Source organism: Eriocheir sinensis, chromosome 59 (genome assembly GCF_024679095.1).
Source record: "Eriocheir sinensis breed Jianghai 21 chromosome 59, ASM2467909v1, whole genome shotgun sequence".
NCBI lineage: Eukaryota > Metazoa > Arthropoda > Malacostraca > Decapoda > Varunidae > Eriocheir > Eriocheir sinensis.
In genome coordinates, this window is record NC_066567.1 from 10,045,617 (window position 1) to 10,068,116 (window position 22,500).

At 40.7% G+C, this 22,500-nt stretch overlaps 1 protein-coding gene across 7 annotated transcripts in view; it reads right to left on the bottom strand.

Moving 5' to 3' along the window:
* LOC126985566 (ATP-binding cassette sub-family C member 5-like) overlaps positions 1-22,500 on the bottom strand; it is a 110,704-nt gene that overhangs the window by 57,066 nt on the left and 31,138 nt on the right. For 6 of the 7 annotated variants that reach the window (XR_007738791.1, XR_007738792.1, XR_007738793.1 and 3 more), the window contains exon 3: positions 12,572-12,774. Coding sequence is in view for 4 of the 7 variants with exons in the window: in XM_050840713.1 (XP_050696670.1) it covers positions 12,572-12,750 (179 nt within the window). In the remaining 3 variants the exon portion in view is untranslated. Of the gene's footprint in view, positions 1-729; positions 1,163-12,571; positions 12,775-22,500 lie in introns of those variants that run through there. The other variant, XM_050840714.1, reaches the window with a different exon arrangement.

A 22,500-nucleotide genomic window follows, 5' to 3' on the forward strand; every position in this document is an offset into this window, starting at 1 on the left:
TTTCTTTTTCTTTTTTTCCCTCCGTTTTTCTCTTTCATATTTTCCTTTTCTTTCTTTCCCTTCGTTTTGCTTTTCTTTTCTTCGTCTTTCCTTTTCAGTTGTGTCTTTTCTTTGTTTCTGTGTCCTTTCTGTTTCTCTTTCTTTCTTTCTTTCTTTCTTTCTTTCTTTCTCTCTTTCTTTATTTCTTCCTTCACGTCTCCGTCCGTCGCTTCTTTTCTCTCTCTCGTTACAACATAAAAAAATAGGCTTCCTGAGTGATTCGTTAATGTCTTGGAATTCTTAAGCCATCATATCCTCTCTCTCTCTCTCTCTCTCTCTCTCTCTCTCTCTCAAACGCCCTAAAAAAAAATGAAATGAAAACAACGGGAGTGATTTTTCGAGTTTTCTTCTTTTCTTTCTTTTACAATGGCGAGGCTTTCCATGATTGTTTTATTTTGTTGTTGTTGTTTTTGTTATTTTTATTTTCCTTTTAATGACTTGAAGTTTTTTTTTGTTTGTTTGTTTGTGATTTCTTTCTTTTGTGTCCAGAATTATGTATCAGAGAGAGAGAGAGAAGAGAGAGAGAGAGGAGAAGAAGGATATTTCCCTAGGGTAAGAGAAAGGAGAGGCGTTGATATATATAACTCTCTCTCTCTCTCTCTCTCTCTCTCTCTCTCTCTCTCTCTCTCTCTCTCTCTCTCTCTCTCTAATTTGATAAAGGCGTTGTAATCTCGGTAAATCTCTACTCACCTTTCTTCCATTCTGAGCAGCAGCAGCAGCAGTAGTAGTAGTAGTAGTAGTAGTAGTAGTAGTAGTAGTGAGAGCAGTATATATCGTTATGGTAGAAGATATCTTGTTATTCTTTCTTTCTTTTCTTCTTTTTTTCCTTTCTTTTTTTCCTTTCGTGAACGTCTTCAGAAGATGTCGAGTTTTTCTTTCTCTTTTTCTTTCTTGTTCGCCTTCAGTAAGAGTAATTAAGAAGATCAAAATCCTCTTACACTCTTCCTCTTGGGTCCTTCTTCCCTTCACAATAAGCTTTTAGACTCTTCCTCTTTATCAGCTTCGTTTCTCTCCTCTCCTTTTATATCTCTCAAGAGGATTACGGAGGAGGAGGAGAAGAATGAGTAGAGAGAGAGAGAGAGAGAGGGAGACAGTACTTGTATGAGGCAGGACTAAAGAAGAACTGACCAATACGTGTGTGAGGCGAGCTGGGAGCTGAGTCTGGGGGGAGGGGGGATTTCCTACCCTTACTCAGACGTTAGTTGGGCGCAGTTGAGGTCAAATGCTCCATCCCAAACTGTGCTCTCTCTCTCTCTCTCTCTCTCTCTCTCTCTCTCTCTCTCTCTCTCTCTCTCTCTCTCTCTCTCTCTCTCTCTCTTTATTTACGTGCCTCCTTTCTTTCTTTTTGGTGATTTTCTTTTTCTCCTCTTTTTTTCTTCCTTTTTTTTTGTTTTCTTTCTTTTTTTTCATTCTTTTTTTTATCTGCTTGCCTCGTTTTTTTCTTTTTCTTTTTGTCTTTCTATTTAGTCTTTTTCCTTTCTCTCTATTTCTCTCTTTCACTGTTTTTTTTCTCTCTTTCAAATTTTCCTTTTCTTTCTTTTTTCTTGTCCTTGTCTCTCTTTCTCTTCGTTTTTCTTCCTTTTTTCTTCGTCTTTCCCTCCTTCTTCCCCGTGCCCTGTTTCGTTATTTTTCCTTTCTTTCCCATTTTCTCTTTTTCTTCCTCTCTCCTCTTTGTTTCCTTCCCCTTTTCTTTTTCTTTCCCTTTTCTCCTCTGTCTTTCTCTCCTTTTTTTCTGTTTTTCTTCTTTCCTCTTTGTTTCCTTTCCCTTTTCCTCTTTCTTTCCCTTTTCTCCTCTGTCTTTCTCTCCTTTTTTTCTGTTTTTCTTCTTTCCTCTCTTCCTTTCTCCTTTCCTCTTTCCTTTTTCCTCTTTCCTCTTTGTTTCCTTCCCCTTTTCCTCTTTCTTTCCCTTTTCTCCTCTTGCTTTCCTTTTTTCTGTTTTTCTACTTTCCTCTCTTCCTTTCTCCTTTCCTTCTTTCTTTCCCCTTTCTCTTTTCTTCTTTTCATTTTCCTCTGTCTCTCCTTTTTTTCTGTGTTTCTACTTTCCTCTCTTCCTTTCCTCTTTCCTTATTTCTCTGTCGTCTCCTTTCCTGACTGCTAATATTTTCCTGTTTTCCACTTTCCCACTCTTCACTTTCCCTCTTTTCCTTCCCTTCCCATTTTAAACATATTTTCCAATCTACATTTATATAATCATTACTTATTTTTCCTTCATCTAACATATATAATTAATCATCGCGGTAATTTCAGCCTGAATGTAACAGCTCTATGTCATATTTCCCGTACCTTTAGTATATCAAAAGTTATACTAAATCAATAACATGTAACTTCAATAAACATTTCATCTCTATCTATCTATTTATGTATCTTTCTATCTATCTATCTCGCAGAGGGATGGAGGAGGAGGAGCAGCCACTTTTATTAATCTTCGTTTAGTCTTCGTCAGAGCTCGCCGAATAATTCTTACACCACCTCGCGACACTCTTTTAGTCTCCCTCACGCCCACCTCTAATAGGGAGTCAGTTGCCGTCATAGCTGGCTCATAATGACAACCTTGTACATTTGTTTATGATATTCAGTGGCAGAAGCGTGCGTCAGCCAGTCACTCAGTCAGTTAATCACCTAGTCAGTCAGCCAGTCAATCAGTTAATCATCCAGTCAGTCAGTCATTCAATCAGTTAATCACCCAGTCAGTTAGCCAGTCAGTCAGTTAATCATCCAGTCAGTCAACCAGTCAGTCAGTTAATCACCCAGTCAGTCAGTCAGTCAATCAGTTAATCATCCAGTCAGTCAACCAGTCAGTCAGCCAGCAAGTCAATCAGTCAAAAGATTAAAAAGGGGGTAAGTCGAGTTCTAATGAGTGTTTCCTTAGGTTCATGGTACAGAGGAAGGGTCAAACTACCACCAGGGTCATAAAACTACTTCTGGAAATGCCCACAACTCCTACGAAAGCCTTGTCAAATATGTGTTCTTGGGCCGCGAAATGTCTCATAATACGACCCTACGTCATTCTGCTTCATATTTACGCAGGCACGTTCGTTCTCAGTGCTTCGGGTCCACCACTGAACGATGCTTCCTCACGGCCAGCAGCATCATCGTTACCGCTCTTCGACCGTCTGCCCAACACTCTTGTAAACAGCTCGTCACCCAAGTTCACCTATTTGACCGTGAACCTGAAGGAGTTGTGGGCATTTCTTGACCTTTGATGTAGTGACCTTCCTCTGTACCGTGAATACTGACCTTATTGGGTTGGTATTTTCAGACACTTTCGCTCCTCACATCAGTTATTTCTAAAGGTCAAAGGGGGGATCAATCAGGTTCTAATAAGGGTTTTTTTTAGGCTCAGGGTACAGAAGAAGGGTCAAACTACCACCAGGGTCATAAAACTACCCCTGGAAATGCCCACAACTCCTACGAAAGCCTCTTCAATTATGTGTTTCTAGGGGTCGATTTGTCTTTTAATACGACTCCTAGTAAAACACTTTCCCTTCTCACATCAGTTATTTCTAAAGGTCAAAGTAGGGATCAATCGGATTCTAATGAGTGTTTCTTCAGGTTAATGGTACAGAAGAAGGGTCAAACCAGCACCAGGGTCATAAAGCTACCCCTGGAAATACCCACAACTCCTACGAAAGCCTTGTCAATTACGTGTTCTTGGGCTGCGATATCACCATAATGTGTCTTGGAGGTGTTTTTTTCATTACTCGTCAGCAATAAATGTTTTTCTATTCCGTTTCCTTTCCTTCTCCTCTTTTTCCTTTCTTGATCGCCTTCAGTAAGAGTAACTAAGATGATCAGAGTTCTCTTACACTCTTCCTCTCATCCTCTCGTGATTTTCCGCGTGAGTTTCCCTTTCTTTCTCATTTTCTATTTTTTCCTCTTTCCTCTTTGTTTCCTTCCCCTTTTCTTGCCTCTTTCTTGCCCGTCTCTTTTCCTCTTTTCTTCTCTTCTTTTTCTCTGTCTTTCTTTCCTTTTCTCTCTTTCTACTTTCCTCTCTTCCTTTCTCCTTTCCTCTTTCCTTCTTTCCCTTTCCTCTTCTTTCCCCTTTTCTGTGTCTTTCTTTCTCCTTTCATTTCTTTCCCTTTCCCCCTTTATCTCCCTTCTCCCTTTCTGTTTCCTTCTTCCTTTCTTTCCTCCTTCTCCCTTCCCTCTTTCTTTCCTCCCTTTTTACATACAGTTCAAATCCAGGTGGTCAAACGTAACAAGGTGAGCAAATACCAATCAATCAATCAGCACTCCAGGTAACTATCGCTTCCTTACCTATCAATATCCCTCATTAACCTGTCCGTATTGAGGTCCACCTGCACCATATAGTAATCAAAGTTAATTACCGGAACAAAGCGCGTGGGAGGAAAGGTAAGATGAGCCTGGAACTAATTAATTCTCAGGTTAACTAGTTCGAAGGTACATTACGCAACAGGTTAATTATCGCAGAGGTCGGGCACCTTGAATGGACGGGCTGGCCTGGCCTCGGGTTGGTCTGCCTCAGAGAACAATGACATACCGACGAAGGAGGAGGAGGAGGAGGAGGAGGAGGAGGAGGAGGAGGAATGGGGAGGATGATAAGAACGTAACAAAGAAAGGGGATGAAGGAGGAGGTGGAGGAAAAGAAGGAAGATGAATTAGGAGAAAGAGGTTAAGAGAGGAAAATAAAAGGATGAGGAGGAGGAAAAGGAGGAAAATAAGAGAGAAAGGAAATAAGGAGGAGGAGGAGGAGGAAAAGAAGGAAGATGAATTAGGAGAAAGAGGTTAAGAGAGGAAAGAAAAGGATGAGGAGGAGAAAGAGGAGAAAAAAGGAGGAACCTAAAGGAGAGAAAGGAAAGGAGAAGGAGGAGGAGGAGGAGGAGGAGGAGAAGAAGGAGCAGGAGAGAAAGGAGAATAGGGGAGAGAGGAGAAGAAAGGAGGAGAAGGAGGAGGAAGAATAGAGTAAAAGAGGAGAGAAAGGAGAAATTGAGAGGAACAAGGAAGAGAAAGGAAAGGAGGAAAAGAGAAAATAAAATGGAGTGGAAAATGGAGAAGAAGAAAACGAAGAAGAAGAAAAAAAAAAAAAAAGAAGAAGAAGAAGAAGAAGAAGAAGAAGAAGAAGAAGAAGAAGACAATAAGAGGGTAACAGGACGAAAACACAGGCCAAGAATTAATCGATTTTCTTTACGTAATAACAAGTGTGTGCGTGTGTGTGTGTGTGTGTGTGTGTGTGTGTGTAAGTATTTCACCACACGCTTCTAAGTTAAATATGGTCCAGAAAATGAGACTCTTACGCCATCTGGTGAAATGTACAGAAAAAAAAGATTGGGTTGTCTATCATAAATAAAATATATGAATAAATAAAAATAAGTATAAATAAAAGTTGAGTTATCTGTCGTAAATAATTTCTTAACACTAACTTAGGTTTGAAATTGGTTACGAAGATTTTTATTATTATTATTATTATTATTATTATTATAATTATTATTGTTATTGTTATTGTTATTATTATTATTATTATTATTATTATTATTATTATTATTATTATTATTATTATTATTATTATTATTATCATTTAAGTACGTATCTCCTTTTTTCTTCATTCTTATTCTTTGTTATTATTTTTGTTTTGTTTTTTGTATTTTCTTTTTTAATTCTTTTTTTTTTTTTATCTTCATTGTTTTGGTATTTCCCATTTTCTTTCCTCTCTTTTTTCTTTTTTTCTTTCCCCATTTCTCTTTCTCTCCCATTTCCTCTTCCTTTCTCTCTTTGTTCTTTCCTTCTTTCCTCCCCCTTTCTTTTATTTCCCTTTTTCCTTTTCATTTCTTTTCTTTAATTTTTTTTCCTTCTTAACTTTTTCTGACTTTATTTCCTTTACTTTTTATTACATTTTCTTCTATTATTATTATTTTTCCTTTAGTATCCCTTAAATTTATTCTTCCCTCCTCGCTATCTATCAGTATTATCCTCTCAGTCTCCCCTTTTCTTCTTTAATCCATATATTTCGTTATCATCATTATTCTCTATTATCCCTTTTCTTCTCCTCCTTCCTCCTCTCCTCTCGTCCATTCTTTACATAATCGTATCGTAGAAAATGGGATCTTGGATGGCAAACAGAAAACGGGGTGAGGATCATTTTGGGTATTAGAGAAAACGAGATTTGTAAGGGGGGATTATTTATTTATTTATTTATTTTTTTACTGTCGTTTATATTAATGTTGAGAGAGAAGGAAAAAGATATATATGGATGAGAACTAGACGATCAGGAATTATTAGATATTGTCCATTTTTCCTTCATTTATTCCTTCAATATTTTCTTTATCTTCTTTTAATTTGTGCTATCCCATCATTTGGCATTTCATCTTCCTCTTTATTTCTGTTTCCTTCACAATTTTCCTTTTCCTTCTTTCCTTCCTTCCTTCTTCTCTCTTCATTTTCTTCTTAACACTATACAATCCTATCATTTTAACATCCTTCATCTTCCCCTTTATTCTCCTTTTCCATAATCATGTTCCCTTTCCTTTTCCTTCCTTCCTTCATCTCTCTTCTTTTTCTTCTTTAAACTCTACATTCCTATCATTTTAACATCCTTCATCTTCCCCTTTATTCTCCTTTTCCTTCATCGTGTTCCCTTTTCTTCCTTCCTTCCTTCATCTCTCTTCTTTTTCTTCTTTAAACTCTACTATCATTATCTCATTTTAACATCTATCTTTCTCTTATTCTCCTTTTCCTTCACTATGTCCCTTTCCTTCCTTCCTTCCTTCATCTCTCTTCTTTTTCTTCTTTAAACTCTACAATCCTATCATTTTAACATTCTTCGTCTTTCCCCTTATTCTCATTTTCCTTCATTATGTTCTCTTTCCTTCCTTCCTTCATCTCTCTTCTTTTTCTTCTTTAAACTCTACATTCCTATCATTTTAACACCCTCCGTCTTTCTCCTGTTCTCCTTTCCCTTCATTCCTTCCTATCCTTTTTATCTTCATCTATTACTTATTCTCTGTTTTCTTCACTTTATGTTCCTTTCCCTTCCTTAATTCCTTCCCATCTCCTTTTCTTACTTGTCTTTCATCTCCAACGAACGCCACTCCTTTCTTTTTTTATCTCTTTCTCTTCTCCTTTTTTTCAGTTCATTCATTTCCTCTTCTCCTCTCTCTTTCTCCATTCTTTATTTCTCCATTCGTTTCTCCGATTTCTTTCTCCATTCTCTATTCCTTCATTCTGATTTCCTCTGTCTCATTCTTCATTCTTTATTTCTTCATTCACTTATTTTCTCTCTCCCTTTCCCTTCTTTCTCTTCTTCATTCGCTTATTCTCTGTCTATTCTTCCCTTCTCTATTCCCTCCTTCGTTTATCGTCTCTCTCTTCCTCCTCCCTTCACTTCTTCAGCCAAGGGATCAAGGGTCATTTAAGAGGGGCCCGTAATGCTCTCTGCCAGTAAGGAAAGAGGCGTGAGAGGGAGAGGATGTCCGTCACCTCGCTGGTCATTTATTGTGTTGGTAAGAATGCTTTAGTTTGCCTTTCAAGGGGACGGTTTTCTGAGCTTATTTTTTATTTATTTCTTTGTCTGATTGTTATTTATGAGTTTCGAGTGTTTGTATAGGTTATTTATTGAGTAGTTTTCGTATTCCATTGGTTTATATAATTGTGACGTTGTTGTTTATGTAAGAACGAAGAAAATGGAGTGAGGTCGTGAAAAAGAAAACGGGCCAAGGATATTTTTGATGTGTTAGAGAAAACGTAATTTTGAGGGGGACTAAGCCATCATTCAGTGTGTGTGTGGGAGAGAGAGAGAGAGAGAGAGAGAGAGAGAGAGAGAGAGAGAGAGAGAGAGAGAGAGAGATCTCTCTTCTCTCTCTTCTCTCTCTCTCTCTCTCTCTCTCTCTTCTTCCTCTTCCTCTCCTCCTTCTTCCCTCCTTCACTTTCCTTTCCTCCAATTTATATAACTTAGTTTCCTCCTCCTCCTCCTCCTCCTCCTTCTCCACAGAAAGGCGTCGAACATCAACAACAGATTGAAGCACCTATGCCAGGACGAGGAAGTTTCGTTCGCAAGTCAGTGGGATCATTTCTATGATATCCCCGACCTTTTCCGTCCTGACGGTCTTCACCTCAATGCGATTAGCTCAGCACTGCTTGGTGGGTTGCTGAACGAGGAGGTACTTTGTACTCAAAAAACTCCGAGCGCGGGAGGGGCACCAAAGTATCGTAAACAACCAACCAGTAGGGACCGCTCATTACACACCAAGGCCCCCAACAGAAAACACAAGCAGACACCAGACTACTGTGCCTCGAAGCACTGAAGTAAAGAAGGACATTTCTGTCCTTTACACCAACGCGCGGAGCTTAATACCCAAACGGGATGTTACTTGCCTATGTTGACGTAGAAAGTCCGGACGTGATTGCCATCACCGAAACGTGGGCCGCCTCTGACCACCTAATGACCGAGTTCTCAATTCCGGGATGCGAGAGCTTCTACAAAAACAGACTTCTCAAGAAAGGAGGAGGTGTTATCTGTTACGTCAAGAACAAATACCCTGCCGTGGAAATAACCAAAGGAGACTCAGAGAAATATGACACTGTGTATGTTGAACTAGAGACTAGCAAGCACAACAAAATAACGATTGGAACCGTTTACAGATCTCCAAAGCAACAAGCAGCGGACGACGAAGCGCTGTACGAAGAAATCCACACCGTAACGCAAAATAAACAAACAGTCATTATCGGGGACTTTAACTGTGCCAACATTGACTGGACCACGATGATTGGAGATCGGGAGGGTAACAGATTGCTCGAAATGTTAGAGGACACTTTTCTTACTCAGATTGTTACCCAACCGACAAGGGAAAATAACTTATTAGACCTAGTACTCGTGAGTGATTCAGATCTCACACGTGAATGTCAAGTCGGTGAAAAACTGGATGGTTGCGACCATCACCTAATTCGCCTAAAGATCAGAACAGACCATGAACTCACCGAAAACATGTCCAAGATTCCAGACTACAAAAAAGCCAGTTTTAACTTCGCTCGTGAGCTGCTAACCCAGACAACTTGGGAACCCATGAACCTCACTCCGGTGGACGGGGCGTGGAACGGCTTTAAGAACAAACTCCTGGAGGTAGAGAGAACGACTGTTTCCATGAAGACAAGGAGAACAAATAATGCCACAAGCACACCATGGATGACTACCCAAGTTCGACGGGCGATTAATTTGAAGAGAAAATACAACTTGCTAAAGGAAAACAGCACTGACGAGGCACGCGAACAGTACCGTCAAAGCCTCAGAGCTTGCAGAACACTCATTCGCCAGCGTAAACGCGACTATGAAAAGCAAATTGCACGCGAAGCCAAGTCCAACCCGAAAAAGTTCTTCACGTATATAAGAACCAAAAAGAAGACAAAAAGCAATATCGGTCCCCTAAAAGATGAAAGTGACGTACTAACACAGGACAGTAGACAAATGGTCGAAATGCTAAACAGGAACTTCGCGTCTGTGTTCACGGTCGAGAATACCCAGTCCGTACCCGAGAGCCCTTCCCCACCGATGGGAATCACTCCCCTAGAAATTGGCACAATCGACGAACGGGATGTGAAAAAAAGTACCTAGACAAACTCGAGACAAACAAGTCTACCGGACCCGACGACTTGTCACCCAGGCTGCTCAAGGGACTCAAGCAGCAAATCCTCAAGCCACTCACCGCCATCTACAATCTGTCACTACAACAAAACAAAGTCCCGAAAGACTGGAAACAAGCGAACGTAACACCGATTTACAAAAAGGGAGACAAAAGTGTGGCCTTAAACTACAGACCAATCAGCTTGACCTCAGTGGCGGGAAAAATCCTCGAGAAAATCATTAGAGACAAACTCGTTAGGTTCCTTGAAGACAACAACATCATTTCCGATGCTCAGCACGGTTTCAGGAACAAGCGCTCATGCTTAACCAATTTATTGGGCTTCTTCCAAGGTATCTATGAAAACTGGGATAATCATATCCCTAGTGATGTTATATATCTAGACTTTCAGAAAGCCTTTGACGAAGTGCCACATGAAAGACTCCTCAAGAAACTTAAGTCGGCGGGATTAGGCGACGATCTGACAGCGTGGATCAAAGACTGGCTCACTGGAAGAAAACAACGAGTTGTACTCAACGGACAGGCCTCCGAGTGGCTCCCGGTCACAAGTGGAGTGCCACAGGGGTCAGTGCTGGGACCCATACTTTTCATCATATATATCAACGACCTAGAACTAAGATTAAAATCCAATCTTTCAAAATTTGCCGACGACACAAAGGTGGGTGGGAAGGCCCTCACGACGGCAGACTGCGAAATTATCCAGAGAGACCTGGACGAGATCACTCATTGGTCATAAAAATGGCAGATGTCCTTCAACACTACCAAATGTAAAGTAATGCATATCGGATCCAGAAACAGCAACCACATATACCACATGGGTGGCGAACCACTACATGTTGTGCAAGAGGAAAGAGACCTCGGGGTCACCATCAGCAGTGACTTGAAACAAACAAAACACTGCAAGTCCGCCTGTAAGAAAGCCAATACAATGCTTGGGTTCATATCGAGGAACTTCGAATACAAGACGCCGGGAGTTATGTTATCCTTGTATAATTCGCTGGAAAGGCCCCACCTGGAATACGCCGTGCAATTCTGGTCTTCTAATTACAGGAAAAACATTGAATTACTTGAGAGAGTACAGCGCCGCGCCACGAAGATGATACCATCACTGAGGACGAAACCCTATGAAGAGCGACTCGAGCGACTCAACCTCTTCACGTTGGAAAAAGAGACGACTGCGGGGAGACATGATACAAGTATTTAAGTACCTGAACAAGCTCAGCAACGTTGATCACTCCAAACTCTTCACGCTACAAACTAACCTGAGAACAAGAAACAACGGAAAAACAATTCAAGCAAAGCAATGCAATACCGACATCGGCAGGAGTTATTTCTCGAATAGAGTTATTCGCCACTGGAACAGCCTTCCTGCAGAAGTGGTTAGCGCAGAGACCATCAACTCCTTCAAGAAACGCATTGATCGCCACTTTGCTGCAACGGGTGTGAACTGAACGTTCCCAAGAGTAGGTACACAAGTGCTTTAATCCTTCCCTGAAAGCCACTCCTATGGCAAACAGATTGATTAAATCACTGAACGCAGGCAGCCTAGTAATGAGCCAACAGGCTTTCTGCTGCCTGCTAGTCCATGTTTCCATGTTTCCATGTTTCCTCCTCCTCTTTATCCTTCAGCAAGAGAGAATTACACACACACACACACACACACACACACACACACACACACACACACACACACACACACACACACACACACACACACACACGCACACACACATTAAAGTTGTCCTGACCTTACATAATTTCTCACCTCGCCAACAGGTAAACAAGGTCATGAGGCCAGCAGGTAACTCAGGTGCTTCAGGGTCATTAGGTCAACAGGTAAGGTCAAGGTAATTAGGTCAGAACAGATAAGAGGAGTGAAGCTATGGTAGATTTTGTTTTTGTTTTTTTCGTTCTCTCTCTCTCTCTCTCTCTCTCAGCGTGATCGAATTTCTTTGTTTTTGTAATTCATTGATTGGCTATTCACGCCCTATTACCTCCTCCTCCTCCTCCTCCTCCTCCTCCTCCTCCTCCTCCTCTTCCTCTTCCTCTTCCTCCTCCTCCTCGTCCTTTCTTTCACTTTCTCCCCAGTACATTTTTTTTTCTCTTCTCCTCTCTTCTTTCTATCTAATATTCTTCCAACTCTTCCATATGACTTTCTTTTCTCTCCTTTTTCATCTATGTAAGTGTCTGTCCTTCTGATTAGCTGTCTGTCTATGTCTTTTTTAATGCTTCGTGTGTGTCTGTTAACCTGGAGGGTGACAGAGTTTCGCGCTGGGGCTTTGATGGTGTGTTTAAGGGTCATCTGTATTGGGGGAATGGGGGAGAGTGACAGAGTTGCGCACTGAGGCATTGATCGCGTGTTTAAAGGTCATCTGCAGCGGGGGAATGAAGGAGGGTGTTTTTTTTTTTGTTTTTTTTTTGCAACAAAGGAGACCGCTCAAAGGCACAAAAAAAGGAAACAAAAATAAATATAAAAAAAAGCCCGCTACTCGCTGCTCCTAAACAGAATCAAAAGAAGAAAAAAAAGTCTTTCTCTGCACCGGTTCATCTCACTAATCGTACAGAAAACCACAGACGTAAAGAAAACACTCCACAGAACCCGACTAACCTTTGTGGCCTTGAGAACCGCAATCGTTACCAACATGACCATTAAAACCTCCTTAGTGACCTTGAGAACCGAAATCGTTACCAATATGAACTTTAACACCTTCTTTGTGGCTTTGAGAACCCCGAAATCGTTACCAACATGAACATTAATAACCTCCTTTGTATCCTTGAGAACCAAAATCGATACCAACATGAACATTAGCAAGAAAGAAAATCGTAAAGAAATCCACGAACGTAAGGAAACCACTCCTGAGAACCCAACTAACCTTTGTGGCCTTGAGAACCAGAATCGTTACCAACATGACCATCAATAGAAAACGAAGGTCAACACTCACACTTTGATATGGTCCAGGTCCTGACTCTCATCCTGGCGTAACCTCCGGGTCTCCTCCTCGGTCTGGGCGTCACTGGGGTTGTTCCTGTAGGCGGGGGCTGGGCGTGAGGGCGTGGGGGAGGGCGTGGGCTGTGCAGGGTGGTTCAGGGTGATACTGCCGGATGAGCCCCAATTGTGCATGATAGAGAAAAACCGTTTTAAGGCCTGGGCCTGTAGAGAAGAGAGAGGGAGAGGAGGGGGCCTGTAGAGGTGAGTGAGTGGGAGAGAATGACAGGTGAGGAGATGGAGAAAGTAATGCAACGAGGAATAAGAGAAGGAGGAAAGGAGTTAGAGTATTGTTTGTGGGCGTAGAAAAGAAAAGAGAACAGAGAAGAATAAGTGATCGAGTGAATGAATGAGAAAGAGAGAAGAGATTGTGTGATATAAGGAGGAAGAAAAGAAAGAGGAAAGAAGTGAAAGAGGAAGAGAAAGGAAAAAATGAGGGGGGAGAGAGAGAGAGAGAGAGAGAGAGAGAGAGAGAGAGAGAGAGAGAGAGAGAGAGAGAGAGAGAGAGAGAGAGAGAGAGAGAGAGAGAGAGAGAGAGAGAGAGAGAGAGAGAGAGAGAGAGAGAGAGAGAGAGAGAGAGAGAGAGAGAGAGAGAGAGAGAGCGAGAGAGAGAGAGAGAGAGAGAGAGAGAGAGAGAGAGAGAGAGAGAGAGAGAGAGAGAGGCAGAAGAGAAGTGATTTTAAGTTGCCTTGGGAACTAAAGGGGGAGAGAGAGAGAGAGAGAGAGAGAGAGAGAGAGAGAGAGAGAGAGAGAGAGAGAGAGAGAGAGAGAGAGAGAGAGAGAGAGAGAGAGAGAGAGAGAGAGAGTGTGAGAGAGGGAGAGAGTGTGAGAGAGAAAGAGTGTGAGAGAGAAAGAGTGTGAGAGAGGGAAAGAGTGTGAGAGAGGGAGAGAGTGTGAGAGAGGGAGAGAGTGTGAGAGAGTGAGAGAGAGAGAGAGAGAGAGAGAGAGAGAGAGAGAGAGAGAGAGAGAGAGAGAGAGAGAGAGAGAGAGAGAGAGAGATTTACATAGATTTACATAGAAAATCAGACCACACAGACCCCATGGTCCAGACTTGGTGGTCTGTCCTTAAACCTAAGTGATTTTACATTAATCAGAAGACTCCAAAACGTTGCATTTCTACTCTAGTTGATATTGTGACGGTCGAGCTTATTTTTGAAGGAGTCAATCGTGTTACACTGGACCACTGATGATGGGAGCTTATTCCATTCTCGCACTACAACGTTGGTGAAGTAAAATTTGGTGCATTCTGAATTTACTTGTCTACATCTGAGTTTTACGCCATTGTTCCTCGTGCGCAAAGTGTCATCGATCATAAACAATGTTGATCTGTCTACATTCGTGAAACCATTAAGTATTTTAAAACATTCGATCAGTTTTCCTCGGAGGCGACGTTTCTCAAGAGAGAACATGTTAAGGGTAGAAAGCCTTTCTTCGTAGGATTTGTTGCGCAAGGAAGGGATAATTTTCGTTGCCCGACGCTGAACACCTACTAATTTAGCAATATCCTTTGCATGGTGGGGAGACCAAAACTGTACAGCATATTCCAAGTGGGGTCTGACTAAACTGTTGTAGAGAGTATTACATCTTATTCTTAAATAAAAGTTTCTTTTAATGAAGCCCAACATTCTGTTCGCTTTATTTGCTGCATCGATGCATTGCTGTGAGAATTTGAGGTTTGACGCGATTTTGACCCCAAGTCCTTGACGGATTGAACGCTTTTGAGTTTAACGCCGCGCATTTCGTAATCAAAATTTTTTTTCCTCGTTCCAACTTGAAGGAACTGGGAATTGTCTACGTTAACGGGCATCTCCCATCTATCCGACCGTTGAAATTTTGTGCAAATCCTCTTGGAGGCTTTGCCTGTCTTCGTCAGTGAGAACCGAGTTACCAATCTTTGTGTCGTCTGCAAATTTACTAATGCGGTTATTGAGTCCAACATCCACGTCGTTGATGTGAATAATGAAGAGCACTGGGCCAAGAACTGAGCCCTGAGGGACGCCACTAGTGACAGGCGCCCACTCTGAGTTAAATCCGTCAATCACTACTCTTTGTTGTCTGTTGCTCAACCAATTCGCGATCCATTGGTTTACCTGACCGTCAATACCTATTTGTTTTAATTTGTAAAGTAATTTATGATGCGGGACTTTATCAAACGCTTTCTGGAAATCAAGATAGACTACGTCCAGGGATTTGGTTACGTCATAAACAGTGAAGAGGTCGTTATAAAAGGTTAATAGATTTGATAGGCAGGATCTTTTGTTTCGGAAGCCATGTTGTGAGTCCCCAATTAATGAGTGGCTTTCAAGGTAACTCACAATTTTGTCTCTAATTATGCCCTCAAGTAGCTTACCTACAACCGAAGTTAGACTAATGGGCCTGTAATTACCTGGTACTTTTTGTCTCCTTTCTTAAAAAATCGGTGTCACGTTAGCCTTTTTCCAATCTGAAGGGACAATGCCTTGTCGCAAGGACATATTAAATACGGTTGTGAGGGAGGAGAGTATTTCGCACTTTGTTTCTTTCAGCAGAGTTGGATATACTTTAATCAGGTCCAGGACTTTTATTTGTTTTAAGTGATTTGAGGGCTTTAAGGACTTCATCGGGTTTTATTTCAAAGTTAGACAATGCATGCTCGGGATTTACATTAGTACTGGTGTTGGTGTTGGTGGTGGGAGGACTGTTATTATTAAACACCGAGGAAAAGTAATTATTTAATAGGTTTGCAACGTGTTGGCTGTCAGTCACTAGTGCACCGTCGCTGTTTATTAAAGGTCCAATTCCACTTCTGATCGCCTTTCTGTTGTTTATGTAACTGAAGAAGGATTTCGGATTATTTTACAGTTGGCTGCAATATTTTCTTCATATCTACGCTTTGCCTGATGCACTAATCTTTTTACTCGTTGCCTGGCATCATTATAAAGTCTAATGTTTTCGGGCGTGATTTGTTCATTCTTTAATCTGTAAAACAATTTTCTCTCCTTGACTGAGTGTTTAATTTCGCTATTAGACCAAGGTGGGCTATTATTAGTGTTAATTCGCTTCTCGCACAAGGGGACAAATGTGAGAGAGAATGTGAATGAGAGAGAGAGAGAGAGAGAGAGAGAGAGAGAGAGAGAGAGAGAGAGAGAGAGAGAGAGAGAGAGAGAGAGAGAGAGAGAGAGAGAGAGAGAGAGAGAGAGAGAGAGAGAGAGAGAGAGAGAGAGAGAGAGAGAGAGAGAGAGAGAGAGAGAGAGAGAGAGAGAGAGAGAGAGAGAGAGAGAGAGAGAGAGAGAGAGAGAGAGAGAGAGAGAGAGAGAGAGAGAGAGAGAGAGAGAGAGAGAGAGAGAGAGAGAGAGAGAGAGAGAGAGAGAGAGAGAGAGAGAGAGAGAGAGAGAGAGAGAGAGAGAGAGAGAGAGAGAGAGAGAGAGAGAGAGAGAGAGAGAGAGAGAGAGAGAGAGAGAGAGAGAGAGAGAGAGAGAGAGAGAGAGAGAGAGAGAGAGAGAGAGAGAGAGAGAGAGAGAGAGAGAGAGAGAGAGAGAGAGAGAGAGAGAGAGAGAGAGAGAGAGAGAGAGAGAGAGAGAGAGAGAGAGAGAGAGAGAGAGAGAGAGAGAGAGAGAGAGAGAGAGAGAGAGAGAGAGAGAGAGAGAGAGAGAGAGAGAGAGAGAGAGAGAGAGAGAGAGAGAGAGAGAGAGAGAGAGAGAGAGAGAGAGAGAGAGAGAGAGAGAGAGAGAGAGAGAGAGAGAGAGAGGGAGAGAGAGAGAGAGAGAGAGAGAGAGAGAGAGAGAGAGAGAGAGAGAGAGAGAGAGAGAGAGAGAGAGAGAGAGAGAGAGAGAGAGAGAGAGAGAGAGAGAGTGAGAGAGAGAGAGAGAGGATGGACGGCTGGAGATAGAGGTAAGAAGGGAGTGAAGGAAGGAGGAGGAGGGAGGGAAAGATATTAAATTCATAATGAACTTTGGTGGAGAGAGAGAGAGAGAGAGAGAGAGAGAGAGAGAGAGAGAGAGAGAGAGAGAGAGAGAGAGAGAGAGAGAGAGAGAGAGAGAGAGAGAGAGAGAGAGAGAGAGAGAGAGAGAGAGAGAGAGAGAGAGAGAGAGAGAGAGAGGAGGAAGGGAGGGAGGAGGGGAGGGGTTATAAGACAGAAGGAAGGAAGGGAGGAAGGAGAGAGGAGGGAAGGAAGGTAAGAGGTTTATGGTCGTGTTATGTAACCTGAGAGAGAGAGAGAGAGAGAGAGAGAGAGTAGAGAGAGAGAGAGAGAGAGAGAGAGAGAGAGAGAGAGAGAGAGAGAGAGAGAGAGAGAGAGAGAGAGAGAGAGAGAGAGAGAGAGAGAGAGAGAGAGAGGAGAGAGAGAGAGAGAGAGAGAGAGAGAGAGAGAGAGAGAGAGAGAGAGAGAGAGAGAGAGAGAAAAGTACACTAAAATGACACTGGAAAGAAACTAACAACGATGCATAATAATAATAATAATAATAATAATAATAATAATAATAATAATAATAATAATAAAAGAACATTAAAGTGGAGACAAACACGAAAAAAAATAATAAAATAGTAAAAAACGTAAGTAAAGATAAAAAAGTAAAAAAAAAAAAAAAAAAAAGAGTAAAAAAATAGTCAAAAAAGATAAAATAAAGTGGATAATGGGCCGTATTACTATATTGTATTTACACTTGAATCTGGCCCCGCACCAGGACACTTGACAAGGCTGTATTCCACCGTTGTCAAGTGTCCTGATAGCAACGTTGTCAAGTGTCCTGATAGCAACGTTGTCAAGTGTCCTTTTAGCAACGTTGTCAAGTGTCCTTTTAGCAACGTTGTCAAGTGTCCTTTTAGCAACGTTGTCAAGTGTCCTTTTAGCAACGTTGTTAAGTGTCCTTTTAGCAACGTTGTTAAGTGTCCTTTTAGCAACGTTGTTAAGTGTCCTTTTAGCAACGTTGTTAAGTGTCCTTTTAGCAACGTTGTTAAGTGTCCTTTTAGCAACGTTGTTAAGTGTCCTTTTAGCAACGTTGTTAAGTGTCCTTTTAGCAACGTTGTCAAGTGTCCTTTTAGCAACGTTGTTAAGTGTCCTTTTAGCAACGTTGTCAAGTGTCCTTTTAGCAACGTTGTTAAGTGTCCTTTAGCAACGTTGTCAAGTGTCCTTTAGCAACGTTGTCAAGTGTCCTTTAGCAACGTTGTTAAGTGTCCTTTAGCAACGTTGTTAAGTGTCCTTTAGCAACGTTGTTGTGTCCTTTTAGCAACGTTGTCAAGTGTCCTTTTAGCAACGTTGTTAAGTGTCCTTTTAGCAACGTTGTTAAGTGTCCTTTTAGCAACGTTGTCAAGTGTCCTTTTAGCAACGTTGTCAAGTGTCCTTTTAGCAACATTGTTAAGTGTCCTTTTAGCAACGTTGTTAAGTGTCCTTTAGCAACGTTGTTAAGTGTCCTTTAGCAACGTTGTTAAGTGTCCTTTTAGCAACGGTGTCAAGTGTCCTTTGAGCAACGTTGTCAAGTGTCCTTTTTAGCAACGTGGTCAAGTGTCCTTTTAGCAACGTTGTTAAGTGTCCTTTTAGCAACGTTGTCAAGTGTCCTTTTAGCAACGTTGTTAAGTGTCCTTTTAGCAACGTTGTCAAGTGTCCTTTTAGCAACGTTGTCAAGTGTCCTTTTAGCAACGTTGTCAAGTGTCCTTTTAACAACGTTGTCAAGTGTCCTTTTAGCAACGTTGTCAAGTGTCCTTTTAGCAACGTTGTTAAGTGTCCTTTTAGCAACGTTGTTAAGTGTCCTTTTAGCAACGTTGTTAAGTGTCCTTCTAGCAACGTTGTCAAGTCCCCTGGTATGTATACAAAATCTTTATCATTCTAAAAACGAAACAATCATAACGCTATATGACCTTATTCGATTATCCAATTATTTAATTAAACTCATTTAAAGGTTGTAATAGCTGAAATATGAGAGGAAGCGAGAGGTGTTGAGAGTGTGTGGCAAGGTGCGGGGCTTAGCTGACCCCGGATAAAAAATAAAAAAATAAAAAAAATGTAGTAGAATATGGAAGAATCAAAATAAATGAAAAATAAAATACTTACGAATAAGATAAACAAAAAATAGTAAAAAATATATTAAGTAGAATTAAGAAGCAAAAAAAAGCGGAAAAAATGAAAATAAGAGGAAAGAAGGAGAGAGAGAGAGAGAGAGAGAGAGAGAGAGAGAGAGAGAGAGAGAGAGAGAGAGAGAGAGAGAGAGAGAGAGAGAGAGAGAGAGAGAGAGAGAGAGAGAGAGAGAGAGAGAGAGAGTGAGAGAGAGAGAGAGAGAGAGATAGAGAGAGAGATAGAGAGAGAGAGAGAGAGAGAGAGAGAGAGAGAGAAGGGTGGGCTACAGGTTGCTAGGAAACGAGAAAGTCAAAACATGATGACGTAAGTATTGAAGTCACGATGACGTCATAGAGAGAGAGAGAGAGAGAGAGAGAGGTATCATTACCTTTCCTCGAGCAAATCCATGATATCGGGTTCCATAGCAGAGAGAGAGAGAGAGAGAGAGAGAGAGAGAGAGAGAGTTTGTGTGTGTCTCTTTCCTATGGTGAGGTTAAAAGGCGACTGACTGACTGACTGACTGTGTGTGTGTGTGTGTGTGTGTGTGTGTGTGTGTGTGTGTATCCGGTTACATAAGTACGTGTGTGTGTGAATGTGTGTGCGTGTTAGTATCACCTCATTTCCTGGGACTCTCTCTCTCTCTCTCTCTCTCTGGTTGTCAATTTCATGGTGATCATCTTTAATAGGCCAATATCTCTCTCTCTCTCTCACACACACACACACACACACACACACATACACCCCATTAGTTAACGAAGATTAATAAGCTGAGGTCATTCTTCCTCCTCCTCCTCCTCCTCCTTCTTATCATCATCATCATCATCTTCTCAAGCTTCCTAATGCAACTTACGGCCATAACAACCTCTACAATGTGTGTGTGTGTGTGTGTGTGTGTGTGTGTGTGTGTGTGTGTGTGTGTGTGTGTGTGTGTGTGTGGGGTCGCATTGATTAAATATATACGTTTTTATTTTTATGGAACTTTTTTCTAAGCTTGTAAATGCAAATGAGAGAGAGAGAGAGAGAATTTAACTCGATCCTTCCGTCTTTATGCCTGTTTGTCAAATCTCTCTCTCTCTCTTAAATTGGCCTAATAAAGATTATCACCATAAAATTGACAACCAGAGAGAGAGAGAGAGAGAGAGAGAGAGAGAGAGAGAGAGAGAGAGAGAGAGAGAGAGAGAGAGAGGATGTAGATATGATATTATAAAATAAAATTTGTGAAAAAATAAAATAAAAAGAAAACGTGAAGTGATCCTGATAAGACGAACCATTCAAGGAGACTCAAGAAAAATAATAAAATAATAATAAATAATAATAATAATGAAGTGAACTGCAATGAAAGGAAACAAGAAAAGAAAGTAAAGAGAATAAAACTCATCTTCCACTAATAGCCAATCAGAAAGCTCTTAGAAGTAGAAATTAAAATGATGAAAAAGTAGTAGTAGAAGTAGTAGTAGTAGTAGTAGTAGTAGTAGTAGTAGTAGTAGTAGTAATGATCCCCTTACATCAAGAAATTAATTCCCTTTTCCCTTCCCTTCCCTTCCCTTCCCTTGCTTTCCATTCCCTGCCCGTCCCTTCCATTCCCTTCCCTTCCTTCCCTTGCTTTTCTTTCCTCCTTCCTTCCTTTCCTTCCTTTTCCTTCCCTTCCCTTCCCTTCCCTTGCTTTTCTTTCCTCCCCTTCCCTTCCTTTCCCTTCCTTTTCCCTCCCTTCCTATTCTTTCCCTTTCCTTTCCTTTCCTTGTCTTCCTTTTCTTTACTTTTCCATTCCTTTCCCTTCCTTTTTCTACTTTTTTCTTCCCTTCCTTTCTTCCCCTTTCCTTTCCTTTCCTTCCCTTTCCTCCTTTCCTTTCTTTCTTTCTCCTTCCCTTCCCTTCCCTTAACGTTCCATTCCTTTCTTTCCCTTTCCTCCTTTCCCTTCCTTCTATTTTTTCCTTCCTTTCCTTTCTTCCCCTCTCCTTTCCTTTCTTTCCTCTCCTTCTTCTTTTTCCTTCCCTCCCCTTCCTTTCTCTTATTTCCATTCTTTTTCCTTCAACATATATTCCTTTCCCTTCTCTCCCATTCTCTCTTCTACTTCATCTTTATTTCCCTTCCCTTTTTCCTTCTTTCCTTCTTCCTTTCCATTGTCTTCTATTCCTTCTCTTTCATTTTCCTTTCTCTTTATTTCTTCTTTATTAACTCATCTTTATCTTTACTTCCCTACTCCTTTTTTTGTCCATCTCTCTCTCTCTCTCTCTCTCTCTCACATGCCATTCCCATTCCAGTGCTCATTCCTGTCATTCTTTCTCCCCCCCTCCAAATTACTCCTCCCTCCCTCCTTTATTCTCTCCATTATCTCCTCCTCCTCCTCCTCCTCCTCCTCCTCCTCCTCCTCCTCTTCCTCTTTTTCTCTTCCCGTGTCTCCCTTTCCGTCTCTTTCTCTATTTTTTTTCCTCTTTTTTTTATTTCTTTTTTATCATATTTAGTTTTCTTTATTATTCTCTTTATGCTTTTTTTCTTCCTTCTTCTTTTTCTTCCCTTCCTCATTCTTCTCGTATTCTCGTCCTGCCATCTTTTCTTTCTTCTTCTTTTTTCTTCCTTCCCTCCTTGTTTTTCCTTCTTCCCCTCCTTTTCTTCCCCTCCTTCCTTCTCCACTTCTTGTTTTTTCCTCCACCTCCTCCTCCTCCTTCCTCCTTCCCTTCCCCTTTCATTCTTTTCCTCCTCCTTTTTTACCCTCCTCGTTTAGACAGACAGATAGATAGACATAGATAGATAGATATACCAGATACATAGATAGATTAAAGGTAAGGAAGCTATTGGAATCTTAATGGAGGATAAAGAACCCATTTTCTGAGCCACTGGAAGACGGGATTAAGACCGAGTGATGAAAAGGTAGACAATTTTCCTCCCCGCCAAAACTGAAAGGAACCATTTTTTTTTTTTCATTTTTTACATCAGAGGACACTCTTCTTGAAAGAGGTCAAGTCATAAGCAGGAGGAAATACAGACGAAGGAAGACTGCTCCAGAGTTTACCAGTGAAGGGGATGAAAGAATGGAGATGCTGGTTAACTCTTGCATAAGGGGTTTGGACAGTATAGGAATGAGCATGAATAGAAAGTCGTGTGCAGCGGGATAATATCAAAAATACTAATAAAATACATGTAAAGAAAACTCTTAAAACACTTGTAATACTTGAAAGACTTGACATAAACGAAAAAAAAAAAAATGGACATAAATAAAAAAAATATATAAATAATTGAAGTTCTTGAAATACTTGAAATACTAAAAACCGAACATAAATAAAATGAAAAAATAATAAATACTTAAAATAGTTGAAATACTTTAAAGAAATACCACAAAATGAACATAAATAAAATAATACAAATAATTGAAATTCTTAAAATTCTTGAAATACTTTAAAGAAACACTACAAAATAAACATAAATAAAATAATAAAATTTCAAATCCTTAAAATGATTGAAAAACTTTGAAAAATGGCACAAAATAAACATGAATAAAATAATAAAAATCCGAAACTCTTAAAATCCTGGAAACACGTTAAAGAAACACACACAAAAAATGCACCCAATTAAAACAAGTAAAAAGATAAAAAACAATCCTCAAAGAAGAAAAAGAAAAAGAAAAATATAAGAGAGAGAGAGAGAGAGAAGAGAGAGAGAGAGAGAGGTATTCGAAGCAATTAGTGTGTGGAATAACGTCAACCTCAAAGGGAGAAAGAAAGCGGTTGAGAAGATTATGAAGGAGAAAAAGAACATATCAAAGGACTGGAAAAAAAAGTTAGTATGATAAAAAAAGGAAAAAAATTAATAAAGGACCAAAAGAACGTCATTTGAATACGTGAGAAAATAGTGAGGCAAAA